Genomic DNA, 15,584 nt, shown 5'->3' with positions numbered 1-15,584 from the left:
CTTTCTTGTACTGGGGGCTCCAGACCTGGATGCAGTAGTCCAGATGGAGCCTCACTAGGGCAGAGAAGAGAGGGACAGTCACCTCCCTGTCCCTGCTGGCCATCCCTCTTCTGATGGAGCCCAGTATACGATTTGGTTTCCAAGCTGCAAGAGCACACTGCTGGCTCATGTTAAGTTTTTCATGCATCAGGTCCTGCTCTGCAGGACTGCTCTCAAGGACTGCTCCTTCCAGTCTGTATGGGTGCTTGGGATTCCTCCCACCCAAGTGCAAAATCTTGCACTTTGCTGTGTTGAATCTCATTAGATTCAGCCGGGCCCACCTATCAGGTTTGTTGGAGTCCCTCTGAATGGCATCGCTTCCTTCCACCATGTCAACTGCACCACTCAGCTTGGTTTTAACAACAAACTTGCTGAGGGTGCACTCAATTGTGTCATCGATGTCATTGATAAAGATGTTAAAGTGCACCAGTCCCAAGACTGACCTCTGGGAGACACGAGTGGTTACCGGCATCCACGTGGACACAGAACCATTAATCACCACCCTCTCTCTGCAGCCTTTCAATCAATTTCTTATCCATTGGGTGGTCCGCCCATCAGATCCACATTTCTCCAATTTGGAGATATGGATGTAGTAGGGGACCATGTCAATCCCCTTCCCACAAGTCCAGATGCTTCTCAGCCTTTCTACTTCCTCTAGGTCTACCATCAGGCTGAGCAGATTATCCACCTATGATCCTATCATATGTATGGCTCATGCTTATATTAATGTTTGTATTAAGAGTTCCAGTTAACAGCTCAGTGTCCACGTGGAGACCGGTGACAAGCGGCATTCCTCAGGGATAAGTGCTGGAACCAGTGTTACTGAGTATTGTAGGCAAGCTGGACAGGGATCGAGTGAGTGCACCCTCAGCACGTTTGCAGGTGACACCAAGCAGAGCACTGCAGTTGAAGGAGTGCTATCCAGAGTGACCGGAAGAGGCTTGAGAGGTGGGTCTATGCCAACCTCATGAAGTTCAGCGCGGCCAAATGCAAAGTCCTGCACCGGGGTCGGAACAATCCCAAGCACAGGTATTGGGTGGGAGAAGAACGGCTTGAGAGCAGTCTGCAGAGATGGATTTGGAGATGTTGGTTGATGAAAGACTCAAGATGAGATGGCAGTGTGTGCTTGCAGCCCAGGAGGCCAGCTGTATCCTGGGTTGCATTAGAAGAAGCATGAAGCAGGTCAAGGGAGGTGATTCTGTCCCTCTATTCTACTCTCAGGAGATCCCACCAGGAGTACTACAGTTCTGGGGCCGTTGATGGAAATATCCAAATAATGTATCAGGACGGTATCTCTGATACAGCAGATTTTATTTGCGATTGCAATGGCGGGTATCCTGCAAGCAGGAGCGCGTGCAGAAAACAGCACTACATCTTTTATGCCCTAGTACTCAACGCTTATCACTTTCTCCCCTGGTTCCTCATTGGCTGAGTACTTCAGGATCACAATCTTCCCAAGGCTCAACTAAACATACGGATACTGGATAAACATAAATTTATGCTAGCTAAGCATACATGTATTGCTAATTATTTAACTTCTAACATTTGCTCACTCAACACTTGGTCATTATTTGTGGACATCTGCTCATCCTTGGATAGAGATAAGTTTCGAAGGAGGACAGAGGGGAGTATCTTGATGCCTGCCTGTTGCATCCTAACCTACCCACAGAGCGAGGCGATCCAGCCTTCTCTGATGTTTGTTAAGTCTGTTTTTCTTTTGCTGAGGTCTCTTATCCAAACAGAATAGCCTTACAACATGCTTTCCAATCCATAATACCATACCCATACTATCTGCAACATCTAAAAACTATTGCAGTTTTGCAAGCAAGAATTAATCACTTAATTCAACAACTGTATTTCTAAAATATGCTACTAACATATCTGGTATTTCTACTTTTTCACATCAGCTATTTCTAAGGACAAGTTACAAAATACAAATACGTTGTGCTCTACTTCTTCAGATCAGTTCCCCCTTTTCAGTATCTAATGATACTGAACAACATTCCATTGCTACGCCCTCAACAAAGGAGGACACGGAGCTGTTGGAGCAAATCCGGGGAAGGGTCACAAAGATGTTCAGAGGGCTGGAACAGCTCCCCTGCAAGGACAGGCTGAGAGAGCTGGGGCTCTTCTGCCTGGACAAGAGAAGGCTCTGAGGGACTTGTAGCGGCCTGAACATGTCATGGTATCTTGAGATTGCCAGTGTTGAACAAAGCAAACAAAGTCAGCCTGATTCTCTTAAAATCAGATTCACTTGCGAGGCACAAAGTAATAAAAGCAGGATTTTGACTATCAAACTGAGTGAATATGACAGCAGTTGTCAGAGGAATGCACATGTCACACACAGAGATAAATCCGCCACAGCAAAACTAGCTCTACATTCCATACCAGCGCTACATTCTCACAGGAAGCTCTCTTCTTCTTTGGAGCAATGAAAAACTAAGGGATTTGAATAGAGGTCTCGAGTAGTTCACTCGGTACGTACACAGTCATGGAGGCAAATGTCCAAGTTCTCTTTTGGGGGAAGCTTGGCACTTTTTACCTCTGACTTCGCTCTAACCACAGCTTTGAGTAGTCTGCTTCTTTTTCACTGCTTGCCGAAGTACATGAAGTAGACGAACATCCTCTTCTTTCTTTTTTCTGCTGTTGCTGTTGGTGTTTCTTTCCCCCCACCTGATATGATATTGGCTTTGCCGATGCTCTTTTCCACTCTTTTGCTGTGTTTTTTTAGAATTAACATCTTCTCAGTTTCAAAAATGCAACTTTGGCACTGTTTTCCCATTTGCAATAATCCAGTGAAATTCCTGTTGCACTTTGATGAGAATAAGGCAATCCATATTGCATTGCTAAGAGAGAACAAAACATGCTTGCACTGAATATTAACTCAATTGCACTCGTTTGAACGAGCTACAGTGTGTGGTCCTTGATAAGGGAAACCAACCAAAGCTAACAATCGTACTGGCCCCTGGAGCACAAGCGCAGTGTAAGTTCACGTTTTCTGGACCCTGTATTGAAAATGATGCAGAACAAGGAGGCAAGCTGATTGAGGCAGGCTCACACAACCTGACCATTCCGGTATATCTAAGACACATTTCATCCAAATAAACTCTTGGATCCAGGGCAACGTCCATAGATTGAATCAAATTACCTTGGTGTATTTTCTTGGTAAAACGGGTGATGCTTGAGGATCTTACCTCAAGATATCTGTCACAGGTTGTATGGGAAATCGTCAAGCAATCCTTAAGAGACTTGACTGACTGAAGAGCCGGACAGAGGGGAAAGGGAACCAGCGGATTTAATGACGGATCACCATCCTTAAGGAAGACAATGTTCTCAATATCTGGTCTTGGGACTGCTCTTGTCCAGACATTTTTGCTAGCAACCTTGTAACGCTATTGAGATTTGGCAATGACAGAAAACTTAAGAGTGCCATTAAGGTAGGAAAAGTGCCAAACAGAACAAAGGATTTTACAGAGTGGTGCGCTAAGAACAAATGAGGATGAGTAGTAGGAAGGACTGTAGCACAAAGACATAGAGCAAGGACTTCTGTTACCACCTGGAAAGGAGAATTCATCAAAATATTGCCCATCAATGCAAAGTGTCCTGTGTTTCCTTGTTTGGTGCATCGTGAAGCTCCGTATACTTCTGATGGCAGTCTTCTTTGCTCTGGCAGTCACAGCTACAGCCTACCAACTCCTTTCTCTGTATACTTTATGGCCAAACAAATGTCATCTGTATGCAAATGCCTGAGCGTTTGCCATGTAGGTGGCTTGTGCCATCTAAAATGCCTTGTTCTCTAGTATCTCCTGCTTTGTCTTCCTTTACCAGTGCTGCGGCATTCTAACTCAGTCCCTCCTTCCTCTGTTCTTGTGTGCAGGGATCCTCCCGTAAGAGTTCCAACTCAGTCCGTACGAGAAATTTCCTCAGGTGTCTCTCTTCTCCCCAAACCTTTAGGGAGAAGAGAGTTTTTGCTGTGCTTTTGTGGCGTTGTTATTATTCATATTCATATTATGATCATTGTAAGAGTTAAATGTCAGCAGAGAAGATTTGGAGAATCATTCTCTCCCAGTTTTGAAATGCAAACCCCAAATCAAAGATCTTTCACTCTGAATTTCTGGGTCTCCAGGGTATAGGAAGAGATGTTTTTTTCCCCTTGAAATAAAAACCCATTTGTCTTACTCCGCATGGCACTCATGCCCAGGCACACAGCACTACTGAGCAAACAGGAGCTTTGCTTCATCTTTGCACTTCATCTCTGCAAGAAGTTAGGAGAACAATTACTTTCTTACTTCGTATCTGTCGAAGGCCCAGCAAAATGAGCAGATACACTGCTCAAAGCAACATATGTGTCTACCATGAAGCTAGTCTTACTTTGTACACAGAGGGAATAGTGCCCTTGATAGACCTTGAAGAGAAGCCTTGGGGTACTAACGAATGATGTATGCCAGTTTAAAGACTTCTTTATTTTCTTTAGTGGAACTGCATGCTGTTGCTGATCGTCTAGCCCTCCAATGGACCTGTATCCCCATGAAAGGCCTCTCACCCCTCCAGAGAATTAGCAGCACTTCCCCATTGACTACGGCCACCAAACGTGCTGAGGATGCACTCTTGCATCAGGCCAACCCTCTGATTTCTGTCTATTCTTGACACCACGAATCTCAGGGAAACAGCCTACACCACCATGGTTCTTCGCATGGGATGCAGCCTCCTTCAGCCCTGATCCAGCTGCTTCTACATGGGCTCCTCCAGGGGCAATTCCCATTTGGAGCTGGCTGGGGAAGGCTCTTCTCCCAAGCTCTCCTCATGCTGGTTCCACACCCAGCCCACTGCTACAGAAGCCTTGCACATAAGCTCAACACAGGAGGATACCAAGGGAAAGGCTTTGTAATTGAAGCTTTAATCAATCATGTTTATGAGGAAAGAGGGAACTGCAAGGCTAGCAACACAGTTCTGCAAGCCTGCCCCATCCTGATTTTTTCTGCTGCTGTAAACATCTCAGAATCTGGATTGTCAGAGTTGCCTGACAACGGACTAGCGGATGACTGTCATGTTCCAAAGAATGGAGCACTGCAACAGAAGGAAACAAAACAGGGGTGAAAAAAAACACCAACCTGCAGAGACCTGCCAGCATCCCCTTCATACCATGCCAGCCCCAGCCCCACCCATCACTTTTCCAGCCCAGGAGGAACACATGAAACTAAGGGTTCAGCTGGAAGCCACTGCTCAGGATTGCTCCATCTGCCCCAAGGATGCTCCTCTGCCCCTGCAACATTTCCTTGGAGCAGGCCAAGACACAGCTGCACACTGCTCAGGCTCTGTCCCCTGCCCTCAGCCCCAGCACACATAGCACTGTTCTCACTCACCACTGTAGATTTTCTTCCGCTTTCCCTCACTTGGGTTCCAGTAGCTCCACGCCAAGCCTAGGTAGAGAGCTCCCATCAGATCCCCACTCGCCAGCACACTCCCAGGAGCACAAACTGCAGTCCAGCAAACCCCGTTGCTTCTGGTCCTGCACCCCAGGCAGGGACGGTGCCTAAGGGAGGACCTGAGTGCGGTACCCATCGGGGCTGCTGGCATGGGCAGAGTGTACCTGGGGGCTGCATAGCTTGCCTTGCTGCCAGGGCAGGGCTCAAAGAGGGACCCAGGGCTTGGGCTCACCAATGAACAAGAGAGCCTCTTGTCGAATAGTAGCCTGAGGATCCTTCAGGTACAGCAGGCTCTGCCGTAGGTTTTTAGCCACCATCTGCCTTTTCTGCTCTAGCTGGAAAGGAACACAAAGGCAAAGAAATTTCCCAGCTGCAGGTGTGCCCCCCCCACACCAATTACCCTTTCCTCAACCAAGGGGCAGGGGTAGTGGAGTTGTCCTTACACAGCACTCCGTGATCCCCACCACGTTCCTCCTCTCAGCCTGGTGCTCGAGCTTCTGCCACTTCAGGAACCTTGCACAAGCAACAAGGGCTTCCCTGGCAGCCTACAGAGCAACAGATGCTGGGAGATGGCACCACAGACACAGACCCCAAGAGCTGGAATGCTTGCTGCCCTCAGCCTCCAATCCCAGACTGCCCTTGAGGTGTCAGCACACTCTTGCCTGCATACTGGCCAGGTCTGAAATTCATACCTGTGCAACACTCGAGGTCTCATCGCTGTTCCGAAAGAGCAGAGGAAGCAGGCCCCGGCGTACTTTCTTCTTCATTTTTCCCTTTTGCCACCACACCACAGCCTCTATCACATCTTTGAAGAGGAGGATGGAAGACTCTCGTACTTCACCCGACACCTGAGGGAGGAGTACAGGAGAACCTCAGCAACTCTCTTTTGTTGCCCATGGTGAACACGAGAGCAGGTGCAGCTGATGCAAAGCGAGATGCTTCAGAGTCACGTTCTGCATGAACGTGCTGTGAATTCATGCAAATCAGCGCAACACGTTTCCAGCACGCACTGCCTGTGCCTCAGAGTGCTCCCGCAGCCACCCTACCACAGCAAAGAAGAGCTTGGCAAGCACTGGCCAAGGAGGAGACAAGGCTGCCCCTTAGCACTGTCTCCAGAGTACACGCTGCCTGCTTAGCCTCCACCTCTTTGCTACGGCACCTGGGGAGAATGCCCGGTGCTGGGAGTAAAGGGGCAACTGGAGAGTCTGAAAGTAGCTCTTGGCAGCAGGTGCTTTGCACAGTGGACGGGCTGGGCCACAACACAGGGGCCTCACATCACCAAGAACAACCAAGCTGCCAGGGATGAGGCCTGCTGGGTTGCAGAGCCCAGAAGACGTCCCATGAGAGCCCAGAGGAGCAGAGAGAGAAGAACGCATTCCAGCCAAGCACCCACTTGCAGATCTCAGCCTCCCACAGCAGACTTACATGATTAAAAAGATACAGGAGCTTGCCAGCCAGCTCCAGAGCAATGGGACGCGCCTCCATCTTCCCCAGATGATTCATCACGTTTCTGAAGATAGTCAGCGCATTAAGAGTGATGTGCGCATTGCCAAACTGCAGGGTCTCCATGACGTCTGGCAGCAGGGCCCGTATTTCTCTAGCCTGTACAAAACACACAATTTCCTTTTCATCAAGAGGCCAATGGCCACCCTGGCCTAAAAGCCCTGATTTCAGAGCACCAGCCAGACACCTTGCCTACTGGCAGCTGCCACAGGAATGGCAGCATCAGACTCCGGGCAGGTGCTGGCCATGGGCGCACTGATACAGACATGGGGAGATAGGAGAAGGAAAGTCAGAGAGCATGGACTCCATGTCCCAGCTCACCTTCCCCCTTTTCCAACAGACCCCCAGGTAACCCATCTGGAAAGCTCCCCAGGCAGCCACCAGGCCCCACCATGGCCATCATTCGCACTCTTGAGTCTCGGGCAACGTCAAGGCACAACACTGCCCACTGCCCCAGCACCAGGCTGCCAACCGGGTTTTCATTTGACTAGGGCCTGCTCACCGTCTCAGGTCTCTCTGACAGAAGGACAAGGCCTCTGAGCACCAGCCAGAGTAGTGGCAAGCTTTTAATCTTCAGAAACATCTGGAAGAGGTCTGGGTTACATAACTCTTGCCGGATCTCTTCAGTGGGGCACATCACCTGAAACCAACACAGCAGTGAGAGCCAGACAGAGGCAGCAGGTCTCCCTGCACCCTGCAGCTTCTGGCTTCTCTAGCAGCTCAGTGCAGGGCACTGGGGTGCGCAGCCTGGCCTTTGGCAGCAGTGGTTTTGGAGGGCCCCGCAATGTCTCTGTGCCGCAGGCGTAGCACTACCCGAGATGACTTTTTGGCCTGCTACTTCGCCCCTCTGACCAGACACAGCCTCTTGCCCTCATGCCTCTGAGGAGCGACTGACCAGCAGGAGCTGGCACAAAAATGACACCAGGCATGGGTGGCCACAGGCACTTCAGCCATGGCCCTGACTCTTCCCCCACCCTTCCCCAGCTTCCATGTCTGGGAAGCAAGGCAGGGGGAGGCAGGGAGCTGGGGAAAGAGAGCCCCAGAGGAGAGCAAGGTGCCTTATCCAGTAACTCACAGTCAGGCGGAGGAGGCTAAAATCCACTGCAGTGATGTTAAAGATCATGCACAGCAGTTGGTCCTGAAGAACACTGCACAGTGCTTCCAAGAGCTTCTCTGAAGTCGCTGTTGGGGCAAGCATTCTCTTCCACATGTCCAGAGTAGTGCTGCAAATGAAGAGCAGTGCTATGTCAGCAGGGCTGCCCCAGTCACAGCGCCATGATCAGGCAGCCCTGGTAGCCCAAAGACTGTGCTGCAGCTCTGGCCCTGCTGTCTTGTGTCCTCTCAATGGGGGCTCTGCGCTGCCTTGGTTGGCGTTGGCTGCTGCAGCCCTGACTGGCCAACCAGTGCTGGAAAGCACAGCGGAATGAAGGGCCTGCTCCTCAGGGATGTCCTGCAGCTTTGCGTGGCTCTGGTAGCCAGAGCGTCTCTGAGCCCTGCTCCTTACAGGAAGAAGACCGCAGGGCTGTCAGGGCTGGTACCTGTCACTCTGAGGAAGGTGGATCAACACACTCATCAGCACATCTCTGGGAAAGAGGCTGGTCAGCATATCCAGCAATGAGAAGAGAGTCTGCTGAAGTGACGCAAGCCTTCTTCTCAGGTTTCTATGGATGGACTCAAGAATCTGTGGCACCTGTTGGGAGAACACAGGAAGAATATTGCTGCAACTGTACTACAGCCAGTTGCCCCGCTGCCAATGATACTACTGCTCCTGCCACTGTTCAGTGCTGGCTTAAAATGGCTTCAGGTGCCCAAGAGCTGTGGAGAGCAGGCCATATCATTAGCATGGCTGATGCAGAGGGAGATGCTTCAGAGGCATACTCTGCACCAATGTGTTGTGTGTTCACACAAAGGAATGCAACAACTTTCAATCACGGGTTGTCTGTGCCTCAGAGTGTTCTCCTGCCACCCAAAATGGTCAAAGCAGAGCTCCCCAGGCACTGGGACAAGGAGGAAACAGAACCAGTCCTCAGCAGTGCCACAGGGGCACACGCTGCCTGCTTAGCCTCCACCTCCCTGCTGCGGCACCTGGCGAGAATGCCTGGTGCTGGCAGCAAAGGGAGCAGTGGAGGGCCTGAAAGAAATCCTTGGCAGCAGATGCTCTGCTGTACAGAAGCTGAGCAGGTCCCCTGTACAGAGGCCTCACATCACTAAGAATAACCAAGCTGCTGGGGACAAGGCCTGCTTCTCCTGCCCCTCTGACCAGCTACAGCCTCTTGCTCCCATGCCTCTGAAAAGCAATTGACCTGCAGGAGCTGGCACAAAATTGGCACCAGATGTGGATGGCCACAGGCACTTCTCCTCTCCAGTCCTGCAGCCTCTTCAGCCTGTACAGAGGCAATGGCTCTCCCTGGTCCTCCATCCGTGACCTTTGACTCTACCCCTACCTTTCCCAGCTTCCCATTCTGGGGGGCAGCACAGGGGAAGCAGGGGAAAAAGAGCCCTGAATGAAAGCACAGTGCATCGTCTGGTAACTCACAGTCAGGCGAAGGAGGTCCAACTCTTCTATGGGTATCCTGCACAGAACGTCCATCTTGAGCACAACGTATAGCACTTCTATGATTCTCTCTGATGACCACGTGGAGGAAAGCACACTCTTCCACATGACCAGAGTAGTGCTGCAAACGAAGAGCAATGTTCTATCAGGAGACTGATGGGAGCCCTGGGCTGTCTTGGCTGCTGCAGCCCTGACTGTCCAACCAGTGCTGGAAAGCACAGCGGAATGAAGGGCCTGCTCCTCAGGGATGTCCTGCAGGTTTGCGTGGCTCTGGTAGCCAGAGCATCACTAAGCCTTCAAAGGAAGAAGACCGCAGGGCTGTCAGGGCTGGTACCTGTCACTCTGTGGAAGGTGGATCAACACACTCGTCAGCACATCTCTGGGAAACCAGCTGACCAACATATCCAACAATAACAAGAGAGTCTGCTGACATGATGCAGGCTTTGTTTTTAGGTTTCTATGGATGGACTCAAGAATCTGTGGCACCTGTTGGGAGAACACAGGAAGAATATTGCTGCAACTGTACTACAGCCAGTTGCCCCGCTGCCAATGATACTACTGCTCCTGCCACTGTTCAATGCTGGCTTAAAATGGTTTCAGGTGCCCAAGAGCTGTGGAGAGCAGGCCATATCATTAGCATGGCTGATGCAGAGGAATATGCTTCAGAGGCATACTCTGCACAAATGTGTTGTGTGTTCACGCGAAGGAATGCAACAACTTTCAATCATGGGTTGTCTGTGCCTCAGAGTGTTCTCCTCCCACCCAAAATGGTCAAAGCAGAGCTCCCCAGGCACTGGGACAAGGAGGAAACAGGACCAGTCCTCAGCAGTGCCTCCGGGCACACGCTGCCTGCTTAGCCTCCACCTCCCTGCTGCGGCACCTGGCGAGAATGCCTGGTGCTGGCAGCAAAGGGAGCAGTGGAGGGCCTGAAAGAAACCCTTGGCAGCACATGCTCTGCTGTACAGAAGCTGAGCAGGTCCCCTGTACAGAGGCCTCACATCACTAAGAATAACCAAGCTGCTGGGGACAAGGCCTGCTTCTCCTGCCCCTCTGACCAGCCACAGCCTCTTGCTCCCATGCCTCTGAAAAGCAATTGACCTGCAGGAGCTGGCACAAAATTGGCACCAGACGTGGATGGCCACAGGCACTTCTCTCCAGTCCTGCAGCCTCTTCAGCCTGTACTTAGGCAATGGCTCTCCCTGGTCCCCCATCCGTGACCAGACTCTACCCTTACCTTTCCCAGCTTCCCATTCTGGGGGGCAAGGCAGGGGAAGCAGGGAACGGGCGAAAAAGAGCCCTGAATGAAAGCACAGTGCATTGTCTGGTAACTCACAGTCAGGCGAAGGAGGTCCAACTCTTCTATGGGTATCCCGCAGATTTCTTCCTCTTCGAGCACAGTGCACAGCTCTTCTAAGATGCTCTCTTATGAATGTGTGCAGTAAATAATATTCTTCCACATATCCATAGTGCTGCAAACGAAGAGGAATACTCTGTCAGCAGGGCTGCCTCAGCCACAGTGCCATGCCTCAGGCAGCCCTGGTAGGCCACAGGCTGTGCTCCTCGTGCTTTTGGAGGCCTGGGGGCCCAGACTGCGCAAGCAGGAGGTGCTGAGATGGCCTTCCCTGAGGGGCAAGGCAGAAGCCTGATGGGAGCCCTGAGCTGCCTTGGTCGGCATTGGCTGCTGCAGCCCTGGCTGGTCCACAGCGCTGGAAAGCACAGTGGAATGGAGGGCCTGATCCTCAGGGATGTCCTGCAGCTTTGTGTGGCTCTGGCAGCCAGAGTGTCTCTAAGCCCTGCTTTTCACATGAAGCGCACGGCGGGGCTGTCAGGGCTTGTACCTGTCATTCTGTGGAAGGTGGATCAACACACTCATCAGCACATCTCTGGGAAACTCGTAGGCCAGCACTTCAAGCACAGAGAAAAGAGTCTCTTGAATTGATGTGCTGTTGCTTTTCAGGTGTCTGTGGATGAACCTCACAATCACTGGTGCCTGTTGGGAGGACACAGGAGATTGCTGCTGCCACTCTACTGCAGCCATTTGTCCCGCTGCCCATGACATTACTGCCCTTCCCACTGCTCTTTGCTGGCTTAAAGTGCCTTCAGATGCCCGTGATCTACGGAGGGCTGGGCAGGGCTTGGTAATCTAGCCTTGGACTGCTTACATCCATCAGCCAGTCGCTAGGCTGACTCAGGACTATATCCAGTAGAATTTCGGACCACTCACTGTCCTCAACAGCGCAGTCTTCAGTGGTCTTTTCAAGGGCCATGAGGACGATGTCTGTCCTCTGAGAAGGTTGGAGGAGTTTTCCAAATGGCTACAGTAGGAACGAAAAAGAGAGGGAAGACGTGTCAAATTGAGTGAGAGAATGTGGTCTGGAGGGGAGAAGACCAGAGCAAATGGAAGGATGAAGGCCCTTATTTGGGGCAGAAACATGCTGAGGGATCCCAGCTGTGCCCAAGCTTGTCTTGCAGGTACCCCTGAGCTTCAGGCTGCTCTGAGATGCAGAGAAGGGGAGATATCCTGGCTGGAAGTTCCTGACTCCTTACCTGCTGACAGAAACAATAAAGCTTCGAGATCTGCTCCATGGCCCTCTCACGCACAGTTTTTGTCTGGGAGCTGGTATAGAGCAGCAGCACCTGTGAGGAGAGGAGCTGCTGGTTTGCTTGGGAGCTGCTGATGCTGCCTCCAGCAGAAGCAGCTCTGCTGAGCTCCCAACTGGAATCACAGCATCCATCCAGGCTTCCCCCTTGAACTAGAGCCCAGCCCTTCTCAGGCCTTCTACAGCCACTGAGGTCCCTTGCAGGCCCCTGCTGCTAACAATGTCATTCCTATGGAGAGAGCTCAAATTCTACCAAAGAGAGCTCTGGGGGTAGAGCTTTGCAATGCAATACAGACCTCCAAGATGTTCTGCAGCTTATCTCTGTTAGAGGTGTGATGGCTGACCAGCAGACTCTGCAGCATTTTCTCCATAGCACGCATGGTCTGTAAATAGAGCAGCAGGTTGTGAAAGTCTTTCAGAGGGCCCTCTCACCGCGAGGAAACTGCTGTGAGCCCCTTTGACTATCAAGGAAGGACATCCGCAGACTGACGCACAACCTGGGAGAGGCCCCATGGCAGCAAAGCTGCTGTGTGCAGACCAGGCTGTGAGTGCTGCGTGTTGCCAGGCCCACGCCAAGAGTGGAAGGGAAGCAGTGGGGGAAGCGAGGCCAATACCCAGCCTGCAAGGATCTTTAGTAATCTCTGCACGTGAATAATCCACAGGCATGAGCACTACAGTAGATCACCCAGTACATACTTGATTGTAAAGGCAGATGTTCAGGTCCTCTTTTGGAGGAAGGCAGAAGATGGCTTTGAAGCACGCATGTGAAAGACGTATTATTTCTTCCTCTGAAATTGCCTTCATTTCACTGGAAATAGAGAGACCTTGATGTTGGGAGCAGTGCTCTGATGTTGGTCTCCCTGTGGGCAAGGCTCCCTAGGAGGGATGTGGAGCCCAGCTGGGAGGCACCTCCTCCACAGGACTGGCCTGGGCTGGAGGACAGTCCTGATGCCTACTGCTCTGGGGCAAGAGCCAAGACCCTGCAGGGAGCTTCACGGCTTCCTCCAACCTCTGCAGAGGCCCATAGCAGGGCAGAGCTGAGGGCTACCCTGCTCACATAGGAATGCTTCCCAGCTAAGATCAGAGCCACCAGGACTGTGCCCTAGGGATGTGCGGGGAAAAACTGGGGCTGGGCTGGTACCTCAAGGCGGCGATTGCAAGCATGGCTTGGTACCGCACTGCTGTGCGCAGCTGGTCCATGGGCTCGTTTTCCAGCAGCTCCTGTAGAGTACAACCAGGATGAGACCTAACAGTCACCAGCACCAGCACCCAGCACCAGCAGATCTGGCTGCTGATCAGCAAGTGCCAGAGGAGACCAGTGCCTCCAGCCCAGTACCGGAACGCAAAGGCACCCTGCGTCCTACTGCTCAGATCTCAGCAGCACTCATAGTCCCCCTGCCCACCCCTGCCTCACAGGGTACCTGTCCCTGGGCAGCTCTGACCTCTCCCACAATCCCTTACGTTGTCCCCTCACCTTGACTTCCTCTGCCAAGTTCCTCTCACGGCAGAAAATAGCCAGGCTCTCACACAAGCCGTTCTTTTTGCTGATTCTGCAAATGCTGCAGATGCTTTCCAGAAACAACATCTTGAGCATCTCCTCCTGGCCACCACAGAGAGAGCGTGAGCTGGGAGAGCTGGGTCCAGTAGTCCCAGAGCATTACAGGGTGTGGAGCAGTGTGGGATGCCTGGAGGACAGCAGCTCTGTCCAGCATGGTCCTCCTGCAGCCTGAATGCAGAGCCAGAGGGACCATACGGAGATGCAAGTACAGCTGTTACCTTTTCTGTACTCCTGAGGAAGCGTTCTATGATATCTACGGCCTCCTTCTCCTCTGACTCTTCATTCTCCTCCTCTGCATAGAGGGGAAGGCAGTCAGCATCTATCAAAGCCAGCATCTATCAGGCCCTCCTGCATCCTGAAGATAGAGCCAGAGGGACTAAATTTATTTCTTGTCTTCACTGTATCTCATACAGACTTCAAATCAAGTTAAACTAACTTTTGATACTGATATCCAGGAGGACCCTTCTAAATCTGCAAAATAAGTAGAAAAGAATAATGAAAGATATTTTTATGTTACTGAACATATAGAGACTCTGGTTCTTTGACTTTTCCCTGGGTTGGTACAGATTTTCGTATTTTCAGATGATCTACTTATAAACTAGATTACTATTATTTGTTTATTCATGAATTAGTATGCAATAACAAGTTTTTCTTGGTTCTGTATATCCTGAGTATCTACCAAATTTTAGCTTGCTGATGTGGAAAACCTCTAGCTGCAAATAGTCAAAGTCTGTCACACATGTAAGTATTAAAAAAAATATCTCTAATAAGAGATTTTGTTGATGTTTGTCATCTTTTGATGGGCAGGCCAGTGTTTAATTTCTGGTTTAATTTCTATTCCACTCTTTGTTGTTGAACTCAAAGTTAATGAAGGAGAGACTGTTTACCCACTCTGTGAAGTTGTTAGTTATTGTCAGTTTCCACCAAGGTGTATAATGGATTACTTATCTTTACATCTGATTAGAAAATCAAGAAAAAATAATTGAAAACTCAAATATGGAGATGTATGATAGGGATGGAAGACTTGATGTGGTGTGAAAGTAAATGTCTTCTTCAGACATTTATGTGAAATCTGCTGGGCAACTGGCCAGATTCTGTAGGACTGGTTTTTCTCAGAAGAATTGGCAAACTCAGCAGGATCTGAACATCATACTGTGTTACTGAAACCAGTGGCTTCCTTGTTCTGCCCTGGTATGTTTTACAAAATGCACGTATTTGAGCAGTGAAACAGCATGCTCATAAATAATCTGGAAAACATTAAAAACACAGAAATGGCAGGACTGGCCAGAACCAGCAAGTCCTTCTCAAGTTCCTGCAGACAGCTGGATTTTAATGCTCTATATAAAGCCTTCTGAGAAATAGTTCCCTTCTTTTGTGCTCTCCCTCCCTGCACTATTCTGCAGCTAGTCCCAGGTCTGCATTCCTCAGCACATTAAAATCTTCACAGAATCACAGAGTCACAGAATCACAGGGGTTGGAATGGACCTTAAGAGACCATCGAATCCAACCCCCTGCTAAAGGAGGTTCCCTACCATAGGTCGCATAGGTATGTATCCAGACCTGACTTGAATATCTCCACAGGAGACTCCACAGCATCTCTGGGCAGCCTGTTCCAGTGCTCCATCACCCTTACCATAAGGAAGTTCTTTTCCATGTTTTTATGGAACTTCCTATGTTCCAATTTTAGATCATTACTCCTTGTCCTTGCACCACCGAGAAAGCTGGACCTTTTCCGTTTTTTTTTTCCCATCTCCCTTTAGATATTTATAAACATTTATCAGATCTCCTCTCAGTCTTCTTTTCCCCAGATTGAACAGACACAGGTTACTCAGCCTTTCCTCATGCAGGAAGTGCTACGGACCCCTCATCATCTTTGTGGCCCTCCACTGGACTCCTAGAAGATA

At 50.4% G+C, this 15,584-nt stretch overlaps 1 protein-coding gene across 1 annotated transcript; it reads right to left on the bottom strand.

Annotated features, from left to right (window-relative positions):
- Positions 1-5,872: 5,872 nt before the first annotated feature.
- Positions 5,873-14,015, bottom strand: LOC146542280 (uncharacterized). Its single transcript, XM_085214087.1, has 13 exons — positions 13,899-14,015; positions 13,597-13,722; positions 13,264-13,343; positions 12,819-12,930; positions 12,419-12,505; positions 12,070-12,159; positions 11,685-11,837; positions 8,507-8,658; positions 8,044-8,191; positions 7,471-7,608; positions 6,891-7,067; positions 6,158-6,313; positions 5,873-6,010 (listed from the first exon to the last, which is right to left on the bottom strand). The coding sequence occupies exons 1-13, from the start codon at positions 14,013-14,015 to the stop codon at positions 5,873-5,875; spliced, it is 1,674 nt and encodes a 557-aa protein (XP_085070213.1).
- Positions 14,016-15,584: the final 1,569 nt, after the last annotated feature.

The sequence above is a fragment of the Meleagris gallopavo genome, chromosome Z (assembly GCF_905368555.1).
Source record: "Meleagris gallopavo chromosome Z, MGAL_WU_HG_1.1, whole genome shotgun sequence".
NCBI lineage: Eukaryota > Metazoa > Chordata > Aves > Galliformes > Phasianidae > Meleagris > Meleagris gallopavo.
This window is presented reverse-complemented; position numbering and strand designations above follow the sequence as displayed.